Consider the following 10,583-nt stretch of genomic DNA (forward strand, 5'->3'; position numbering starts at 1 on the left):
TATTACTCTTTCTATTGAACAAATTATATAAAAATGAAAGAGAAGAAAAGCAAGGAGTGAAGGAAGAAAGAACTGAAAATTTTGTTGCTTTTCTATATTCTAGTTAATTCTGAGGATTTATCTGTTATAGAAATGTAATGAGTGTTCTAGAACTACAAATCATATAACTTACCTCCTGTAATTCAGAATTTTTGAGTGGTATGCGAAGAAAAGAGAAAGAATTGGAGGTATATACGGTAAAAATGTGAAACAGACATGAAAAATCTGGAGAATTATGTTACTGAGAATCCGTTTAAGATTGGATTTGTGGGTTATGAGTTAGAGATCGTGGAGGTACATCGTGGGGTGTTTAAAGTGCACACTGCCTAGGGTTAAAAAATTTAGACAGAAAGGCGCGATGATAAAGCAAATAAAGAGGCTGCAGCCCTTGTTCGTAACTTAATTTTTTAAAGAATGTAAAAGATTTGATATTTCATTATTTTTAAATTAAAATTTTTAAATTAAAATAATTATCATCATTAGAGTGTGTCGTTCCCACATTTTATTACGTCTTGGTAACTTCCTAAAAATTAGTCATTGTTGATAAGTTAATTTTTTAAAATGTGAAAAGATAGTTATTTCAATATTTTGAAATTCAAATTCAAAAAACATTTTAAAAAGATAGTAATTGTTTCAGTATTTTGAAATTCAAATTTAGAAAACAAACTAATTGTACCTAACTTTAACTAATTTGTCCTAAAATTGCCAAATGGCATTTTATTAACATAACACTTGGCAAATTATCATAGATGACTTCTTTCTTTTTAATAATAGATAGGTACTTCTTTCATATTCTTTATTGCTCTCATCAATTTATTTTCCTAATATATTGTCTCGCTATGAATTGCTATCGGCCCTCTTATATCTTCTTTAGCCGAGGGTTTATCGAAAACAATCTCTCTGCCCTCCCAGAATAAAGATAAGGTTGTGTACGTCCTACCTTCTCAAGACTCCACTTATAGAATTTCACTGTGTTGTAGTTGTTGATTTCTTGAGGGAGATATCGTTAACCCTTTGGTATCCACACATAAATATACTCGATCACGACAACTCATGCAGTACAGATTATACAGTATCCTTTTCAAAAAACAAAAGGGCCTTAGATTTTCACTAACAGGAGACAAGGAAACATGCGAAAAAGGGGGGAAAAGCATATATATATAAAATAAAAGGAGAAAAAGAAAAAAGTTCAATTCTAATTGGACAACTGTTGATAAGGTGGGTGGAGAGGCAATATTCCCTCTCTTTTTTGTCTCATTTTCTCGTTTGGAGTAAAAGGTAGAGCAGTAGCTTCTTGCTTTTTTGTATTATGGTTACTGGAAATGTGGAGATCTAAAAGGAAGAACCTCACTTTTTGGATCTTTGTTTTCGACTCTTTGCACATTGGCAAGGTAAAACTCCTTTGTGCCGAGCGTTCATATTAAATTATATTAATATTTTACGTTTAAGTCATAGATTAAGGTAGAAATATATTATTAATTAATTAATTAATTATTATTTAGCGATAAATATTCTTTTATGTCTTTCACTTTTATCTGCTTGACATTTGTCATAATATGACCATCATGATTAGAGATAAGACTCGCGTATAATCAACAGTCTTACAACTTTGTGAACCAAAAACCAACTAAAAATAAGTCTACGGAATACTAGCTATGGTACTTAATTAGTTTATTAGACTTTTCGAAGTTGTCATCCTGTAGTCATGCTAATTTCAATTGTGATAAATTATATCCAAATTGTTCTCCACTTTTTGACATTCCATTGCTTTAACCTTTAGTTCAGACAGTAGAAATCTTAAAAAAAGGCAAAAGAAATTGTAGGGTAACACCTTTGTTTTATACTAAGGTAATTGCAAAGGAAGATTCCCATATCCCTTGCTTCCAAGTAATGTAATCCAGTTCATAATGTTCTGACAACAGTTGTTACTTCTCCCCAAGTCTAAAAGAAGCTATATTTGAAGATGAAAAGCAATCCTCGATTGTTCGTCATTATCCTTCAGTTCCACAAACTGCTTTACAACTAAAGTTTGCAAAACAGTTCAATCTTTTAACATCTAACTTATCCTTTTTTAAGTTGATGAAATGTTAGAATATTTAGAAAAGATGGCTGTCAGGTTGACATAAATTAATCAAGTCCGACATACTTCAAAGAAAGTTGCAATTATAGACAATTGAAACCATTTCTGACCATCTCCACCTCCTTCGTTCTTCTTCCACTTTTGTTTCTAATAACTTCTATAAGAAATGTAAATTTCATAAGAAAAGGCTCTTTCTCCCCCTCTTCACATAAAGCCTTTTCAAAGCCAGATGTTTAAGCATTGTGCAGATCAGAAACTCACGTTCCAGAGATAGTTAAGAAAAAATACCATTCACTTGCACCGAAGAAACTTTAATTGCTCTACTTAAGAATAAAGAGGAGTAATTTAAGCAATGCTACTCTATCATTTGACTCGTTTTAAGTTTTTAACTTGCTGTGGTTAAGAACAACGAAGAGTAATTTGAGCAATACTAACCCTATGATTTGCAGCGTGTTTGCTCTTAACTTTGGCAAAGCAACCCAAGGAAACAAGAACCTGATCGGTGTTCAACAATCGTCCGGTCCTGGACATTATTTTGGCTCTTCATCTTAACGTGGATGTAGCGAAGATTGACATATTAACAGAATTCAATGAAAATCTGATGCAAATACTACGTCAACTTGTGAACAGGGCTACCATTTCGAGAAACACCAAAGTTGCACTTAAACTTCCATGGTGATTTCCCCATTAGAAGAATCGCATTACGATATAGCAGGTATGTTTGAAAACAGGATAGATAAAGCTATAGCAATTCAGTCAAGAACATAAATTAGAAGTTTGACCAAGACGTTAGAGGATAGGCAAGCACTAACAGAAGAAAAGAATTTTGTGTATATTTAGTATGTGGGGAACTTTGGATCCACATTGTGCGCCCACGACTCTAAGCCCCCTATTATATCCTTCGCTGAAGTGAAACCCGCCTTGTGAAGCAATTGAACAGCCCTTTGTGAATCATTACCTCTTCTGCATATCATATATAGAGAAGCACCGGAACCACTGTCGAGCGTTTCTTTATCTGCCTCGTTTTCCAAGGCAGCAGCTATTTCTGACAACCTACCTTCCAACGTGGATAGAGGGATGTTGATAGAGTTGGGAAGTGAAACAATCTTATAGTGATGAGCTGGTCGAACATCTACTAATACATGTGCTTCACCTTTCGTCACCACTCTCTCATTGTACTCTTTGCTGCTTATTCGAGCATCCTGTGAAAGAAGGGTCAACTTCAATGGGCCCTGAAAGAATGGTCAATTACACAGATAATTAGATCAGCAAGAAAATCAATCAAATGAGTCATTTTATACTTGAATGCTTCACTAGGCCTTTAGTTGCATACAGAAAAGATACACAGGTTCAGACAAAGGGCTACAAATATTAGATACAATTGAAAAGTTGTGAAAACGAAATGCACCGTGGATAGTGGAGTTTGAGTAAATATTTCATAGTCAAAATCCGGAAATGTCTGCCTTGTCAATACTGGATGTTCTCCACAAGCTTCGCACTGCAATGACCTTCCACGAATTTTGACCTAAAATTGCAGAGATGCGATGACTGAGATTATGACCAATGCCGACAATTGGCAACAAATAAGTACAATATGTTGAGGAGCAAAGGAAAACGAATATTGAATAGAAGATATTCCAGATAAGTTGCCACCACGAGCAAGCAAATTTGAGCGGCCTAATTAAATATAAATCTTAAGGCTTCTTTTACTCGAAGCAGATTAGATACAAATATGGTTGTCTTTAAGCGGAGAAAGGCGTGTTGAAAGCATTCGCGAAGTATCTATCTTTTTTTTTTTTGTCGGGCTCCTTCGTAAGGCATCTATTTCGAACTATGTTTTTTCAAGGAGTCCTGAATTTCAACTGCTTTATTGTATCGTCACTGTCAGCTCAAAATGTTCTTATCAAAATTAAAATTTATTAAAGGGCCCTATATTTAGCTAGTGGTTAGACCGACTATGTTGTATGAGGCAGAGTGTTGGCCAGTCAAGAACTCCCATGTCTAGCAGATGAAAGTAGCTGAAATGAGGATATTGAGATGAATGTGTGGGCATACTAGGTTAGATAGAATTAGAAATGAACGTATTCGGGACAAGGTGGGAGTGGCCTCTGTGGAGGAAAAGATGCGAGAGGCGAGGCTGAAATGGTTCGGGCATGTTAAGAGGTGAAGCACAGATGCACCAGTCAGGAGGTGTGAGAGGTTGGCCTTGGGGGTAAGAGGAAGGCTAAAGGTACGCCAAAGAAGTCTTGGGGAAAGGTGATCAGGCGGGACATGACGCAGCTTGAGCTAACCGATGACATGACCCTGGATAAGAGGGTGTGGAGGTTGATGATTAGGGTAGAAGGTTAGCAGGTAGTCGTGCGTTTCCCTTTGTCTTCATTAGTTCGTTAGTGTTAGTGTTAGTATGGCACCCTTTTATCCAGAGTTTGCTATTTTCTTATTCTGTTATTACTTGTCACCGGTACTTAGTTTGCTATCAGTGCTCATTTCATATTCTTTATTGCTATCAGACCTCGAATTTAGTTTCTCTATATATATTGTCTTGCTATTACTTGCTATCAGTACTTCTTTCATATTCTTTATTGCTATTTTCAATTTAGTTTTCTAAATATATTGTCTTGTTATGAATTGCTACCAGCACTTCTTCCATCTTCTTTAGCCGATGGCCTATCGGAAACAATCTCTTTGCCCTCCCAAGGTAGGAGTAACGCTGCGTACATCCTATCCTCCCCAGACCCCCCTTGTGGGATTTTCACAGGGTTGTTGTTGTTGTTGTTTGCCCTATATTTAGCTAATTTCGTCTTTATCAGTGCTTAGTAGAAAATGCAAAATTGGATGACTGCAAGATCTACTTTTCCCACAAAGAATGAAGAACTGTTTCATATGATATGAATGGAAGTATGAGAAATTAGAATATCAAACGCACAATACGAATCCGGCCTGACAGGGCATCCAAAAGAAGCATCCTCCCAGAGAGTGGTTCTCCAACCAAGCTAGCAACTTTTATGGCCTCCAGGGCTTGAAGACATCCAATAACACCTGGAACTGAAAGTGAAGAAAAATTATAACTGGGAATAGGAATATAAATTAGTACCAAGCTGGTAACACCATATATTTTAAAACAATGTGAATCCTACAGATTAAACATAGAAACAGACACAGCCAAACCAAAAAGAAAGTTTTTCAGGTTTGATATGACATCAATACTTTCCTCTCTAACCATTGTTATAAACAAGATACCCAATAAACAGACCAAAGAGAGAAGTTTGCTTTCCGAAAAACTAAGGGAATTTCACATATTAGAGAGATAAGTATGAGATAATCACAACTTACCAACTCCCAGTACTCCGCTGTCAGCACATCTCTGACATGCATTTGTGGGTGGAGGAGTTGGAAACAGGCATCGATAGCATGGACCTCCATTGTAATTGTAGACTGTCAGCTAGATAAACCATTCAGGGAACAGAGTTACCAATCAATCTGGACAGCTATAAGCAATTTATACTGCGGTTCTAGGGGAACACAAGTTAAACGCTCTAGGAAGGATGAATGCTTTCAGAAAATGGTACCTGCCCTTCTAGTCCTAGTGCAGCTCCAGATATAAGAGGCTGTTAACACAAATAAGCCAGTAATCAGTTCAGAGATCCAACAAAATGAACTTATCATCCAATTTCACACTTGCAATATGAGATTAGTGTTTGTATATCCAGGCATTAATATTCAATATCATCATTACATGATCATACCAGAACATTAGAATGGCAGGAAAGAAAAGTGATTTATGTGTCTGTAAATAAGTTTAAAGGAAAAGCTGCCTGTTAGATTGATTTGCAGCTTTACAGGTTAATACCGATTTTTCTGATAAGGTAGGTAATTTTATTCAATAACAGAATTTCATCAAAAAATTTATTCAATAACAGAATTAAGAAGGTACTGTAATCAGTACCAAAAATTGAACTTGTTTCGTCCCACAAAATAAGGAAGTCCAACAAATCCATAGCATCAATAATGCTAGTTACAATTTTTTATAGCCAATACACTAAATTTTGCTGCATCTATATTTACACAAGTAATAAGATACTTGTTTAAGAACCTGGAATACATTACTCATAGGAAGGAAGAAGTTATTGCATCAGAACACAATTGTGTAGTGTATAGTATATCGAAATCCAGCTTAACATATCATTGTTACCAGCAGAATCAGTGTAAAAAGTGAACATCAGAAGAAACAGCTGACCTCTTCACTACTAATCAAAAAGAGAAACAGCTAACCTTCCCAAGCACAACGCAGCAATCATTGATCATGTAGCGGCTTGGAGCATTGTCTGTTGCATCTACTACCACATCATATCTGAGAAAGATCATTAAGCAAGGAAATGAGAAAATCACTGATCTAATTTAGCAAAAGTGAAAACAGAACCAACACAAAACATCAAAGTGATACAGAAAGGAAATAAATTCATGCAACCCTGTATAAAAAAGTGTTATTAGACCATACTTGCTTACGATCTCTAAAGCATTGGACGTGCGGAATGCTTCTTTGTGCTCCACAATCTGAGTGGAGGAGTTGATCCTAAAACAAACAAACAAATAAATTAGAATATTATATACAGGTTCAAATGCAAAACAAGTTTATTCTGTACATGACTTACGAGCGACAGGCAGCAGCAGCTGACTCTACTTTTGACTTTCCAATATATGCTTCAGTATGAATTATCTAGAATACAATGAGAAATACCGTAGCCAATTAGCTTAAAAACAAAAAGTAAAATATCAAAATCACTAAGCCAAACAGCATTCACCAAAATCAATTTTCAGCACATAAAACACATTATATTAAACAAACTACCTGCCTTTGCAGATTGTTAAGTTCCACTACATCATGATCAACTATACCTATTCGACCTGCAAAATATACCAGAATAAAAACATGCTTCCTAATTTATTCCAAAAAATAGAGACAAAAAACGTGAATTAAATAACTAATTACCAACTCCACAGGCAGCAAGATATAATAGAGCAGGTGATCCTAGACCTCCAGCTCCAATAACCAAAACTGAAGATTTCAATAGATTCGCCTGACCTAATGCCAACAATAAATTTAAGTATAAACAGAAATGGTTGTTTTGTCAAGTCAAACTAAGTATGTTCACAGCAATTCGGACCGAACCTTGAACGCCAAATGAAGGAAGCAATAGGTGGCGACTGTATCTATAAATCATATCGGGCGATAGACCATTTGAATTCCCTAAATCTCCGTTAGAAAGCGGCGAAGTACATAGAGCATTGGAATTGACTTCTCCTTCTTCAACCTGCTTTACTTCAAGTTGATTAAGTTGAGCTTCGAGAGCTGAAATTTGTTGCTCTATATTTCTCTTGTTAGCCTTTAGAGACTCGATTTCCTCGCGAATACGAGATGCTTCAGCACCATTGGAATCCATTACAAAAGGCAGGAAGAATCTGAATATAGTTCCCAAAGACGCAAACTTTGGCTTGGGCAAGAACAGATGAGTCAGAAGGTAAGGCAAATTATAAACCCTATATCTACTGAACCCCCTTCTAATTTTTTAGAGCTATATTTGGCCTAATAATGTTACAACTTACAAATTACAACCCTCGGCATGTTTAAGACGTCTCCATTTCATAAAAATTGTAAAAAGAAAAATCTTCCTCCAAAACGCACACGCAATAAACAGTATCGCTCTCACCAAAATTTGTGATTAATTAAATTAAACTCAAACAATTAATTTATTCAAGTAATTCTTAAGATGTGATTATTCAACTAAAGTTATTCTAAAATAGTAAACTAAAAAATTAAAGAAAACAAGTCAGGCAATCTTAGAGACGAATTCAATGGGAGAAAATATCACAGAGTTATGGGTTAGCTAACAATCCCGTTGAGTTATCTACTTAAATTGTCTAATTAATTTATCTAGTTTATTGATTGACAGGTTAATATTACTCGTAGTATTCTTCTGAAGTACTACTTGTCTACAAGCCAACCTAACGCCAATATACCTATGGAGTATGATCAACAAGAACACATTAATAATTCACGTATAGTAACCAAGCAACGTGATTAGGTATATTTGTATCCTAACCGCGAATCCATTTCCCGATGCCCAGGTTCAGAATCTTGCTCTACTCAATCCTATTTGCAATATAGAATTTCCTCTTCCGAGATCAATCTTAGATTCGTAGATAGTATTTAAGTGGTGATCAAGCGATCAAATAACTGAGCGCAAGATTGAATAAATAAATTAATAATAAAAATAACAACCTAGTGAAAGTCCCACAAGTAGGGTACTCTAGGCAGGGTATTATAATGCATCATTACCCTACCCTGGGAGGGCAGAGAGACTGTTTCCGATAGACCCTCGGCTAAAGAAGATGGAAGAAGTGTTGATAGCAATTCATAACAAGACAATATATTTAGAAAAGTAAAATTGAGGATAGCAATTAAGAATATGAAAGAAGTACCGATTGCAATTAATAGCAAGATAATATATTTAGAGAAACTAAATCTGAGGCCCGATAGCAATAGAGACTATGAAAGGAGCATTGATAGCAAACTAAGGAAGTACTGGTGACAAGTAATAACAGAACAAGATGTGCGAAATAGCAAACTCAAGATAAAAGGGTACCATACTAACACTAACACTAACGAACTAATGAAAACAAAGGGAAACACACGACTACTACTAACCTTCTACCCTAATCCTCAACCTCTACACCCTCCTATACAGATTCATGTCCTCGGTTAGCTCAAGATGCGCCATGTCCCGCTTGATCACCTCTGCCCAAGACTTCTTTGGCCTACCTCTACCCTTCCTCTTACCCCCAAGTCCAACCTCTCACACCTCCTGACTGGGGCATCTGTGTTTCTCCTCTTAACATGCCCGAACCATCTCAGTCTCGCCTCTCGCATCTTTTCCTCCAAAGGGACCACTCCCACCTTGTCCCGAATAACTTCATTCCTAATTCTATCTAACCTATTATGTCCATACATCCATCTCAACATCCTCATTTCAGCTACATTCATCTGCTGGACATGGGAGTTATTGACTGGCCAGCACTCTGCCTCATACAACATAGTCGGTCTAACCACTACCTTGTAGAACTTACACTTAAGTCTCAACGGTACATTCTTATCGTACAAGACACCAAAAGCGAGCCTCCACTTTATCCACCCTGCCCCGATACGATGTGTGACATCCCCATCAATCTTCCCATCATTCTGAATTATAGACCCCGGGTACTTGAAACTCTGTCTCCTAGGTATGACTTGCGTATCAAGCCTCACATCCCCGTTCGCTACCTGGGTAACACTGTTGAACTCACACTCTAAGTATTCTGTCTTGGTCCTGCTCAACTTGAAACCCTTAGACTCCAGGGTATGTCTCCAGACCTCCAGCCTCTCGTTAATACCACCGTGCGTCTCATCAATCAGGACTATGTCATCTGCAAATAATATGCTCTAAGGCACCTCCCCTTGAATGTGTCGCGTCAGCGTCCATTGCCAAGAAAAACAAAAACAAGCTTAGTGCTGATCTCTGATGCAGTCCCATCTCAATCGGGAAGTACTCAGAGTCTCCTCTTACTATCTGGGAAGTACTCAGAGTCTCCTCTTACTATCTTAACCCGTGTCTTAGCTCTATCATACATGTCCTGGATTACTCTAATATACACTGCATGCACTCTCTTAGCCTCCAAACATCTCCATAAAATCTCTCTTGGGACTTTGTCATAAGCTTTCTCTAAATCAATGAACACCATATGCAAATCCTTCTTCATCGCTCTATATTGCTCCACCAATCTCCTTACAATGTGGATGGCTTCAGTAGTCGATCGTCCCGGCATGAAACCAAACTGGTTCTCGGAAATGTACACACTCCTCCTCATCCTCCCTTGTTCTTGTATAATGGAATCATCGTACCCCGCCTCACTCATCAAGCATCTTCTTCATCCTAAAAATGATGTTAAACAACCTAGAGAGCCATTCCAAGCCCGCCTTGCCCACGCTCTTCCAAAATTCTACTGGAATCTCGTCTGGCTCGATCGCTCTACCCCTACACATCTTGCGCATAGCCCCTTCAACCTCCCCCACTCATATACGTCTACAGTACCCAAACTTATAATGATGCTATGAGTATTCCAACTCACCCAGCACAATGCTCATATCCCCTTTCTCATTCAAGAGTTTATGGAAGGAAGATTGCCATCTCTTCCTAATATGTACCCCCTCTAACAAAACTCTACCCTCATCTTCTTTTATGCATCTCAATTGGTCCAGATCTTGAGCCTTCATCTCTCTAACCTTCGCCTGCCTGTACAACTTTTTATCCCTGCCTTTATCCCCAGTTTCCTCATATAAATGACCAAACGCCGCTGTCTTGGCCGCCGTAACCACTAACCTTGCCTCCTTCCTAGCCTTCTTATATTCATCTCTGTTAGCTTTCTTCTG

General features: G+C 37.3%; 2 protein-coding genes and 1 long non-coding RNA gene across 3 annotated transcripts; 1 reads left to right on the plus strand and 2 right to left on the minus strand.

Moving 5' to 3' along the window:
* Positions 1-1,224: 1,224 nt before the first annotated feature.
* On the plus strand, positions 1,225-2,851 carry LOC109215662. Its single transcript, XR_002066386.1, has 2 exons — positions 1,225-1,430; positions 2,569-2,851. It is a non-coding gene; the product is annotated as an uncharacterized LOC109215662 (long non-coding RNA).
* LOC109215661 (adenylyltransferase and sulfurtransferase MOCS3) lies at positions 2,776-7,740 on the minus strand. Its single transcript, XM_019379768.1, has 11 exons — positions 7,290-7,740; positions 7,110-7,202; positions 6,969-7,024; positions 6,772-6,836; positions 6,618-6,692; positions 6,392-6,470; positions 5,689-5,727; positions 5,453-5,561; positions 5,046-5,164; positions 3,528-3,644; positions 2,776-3,351 (listed from the first exon to the last, which is right to left on the minus strand). Exons 1-11 carry the CDS (start codon positions 7,558-7,560, stop codon positions 2,956-2,958), a joined length of 1,419 nt encoding a protein of 472 aa, XP_019235313.1. The 5' UTR covers positions 7,561-7,740; the 3' UTR covers positions 2,776-2,955.
* Positions 7,741-8,909: 1,169 nt separating this feature from the next.
* Positions 8,910-10,069, minus strand: LOC109215660. The gene is made up of 3 exons (XM_019379767.1): positions 9,721-10,069; positions 9,528-9,580; positions 8,910-9,437 (listed from the first exon to the last, which is right to left on the minus strand). The coding sequence occupies exons 1-3, from the start codon at positions 10,067-10,069 to the stop codon at positions 8,910-8,912; spliced, it is 930 nt and encodes a 309-aa protein (XP_019235312.1).
* Positions 10,070-10,583: the final 514 nt, after the last annotated feature.

The sequence above is a fragment of the Nicotiana attenuata genome, unplaced genomic scaffold (assembly GCF_001879085.1).
Source record: "Nicotiana attenuata strain UT unplaced genomic scaffold, NIATTr2, whole genome shotgun sequence".
Classification (NCBI taxonomy): domain Eukaryota; kingdom Viridiplantae; phylum Streptophyta; class Magnoliopsida; order Solanales; family Solanaceae; genus Nicotiana; species Nicotiana attenuata.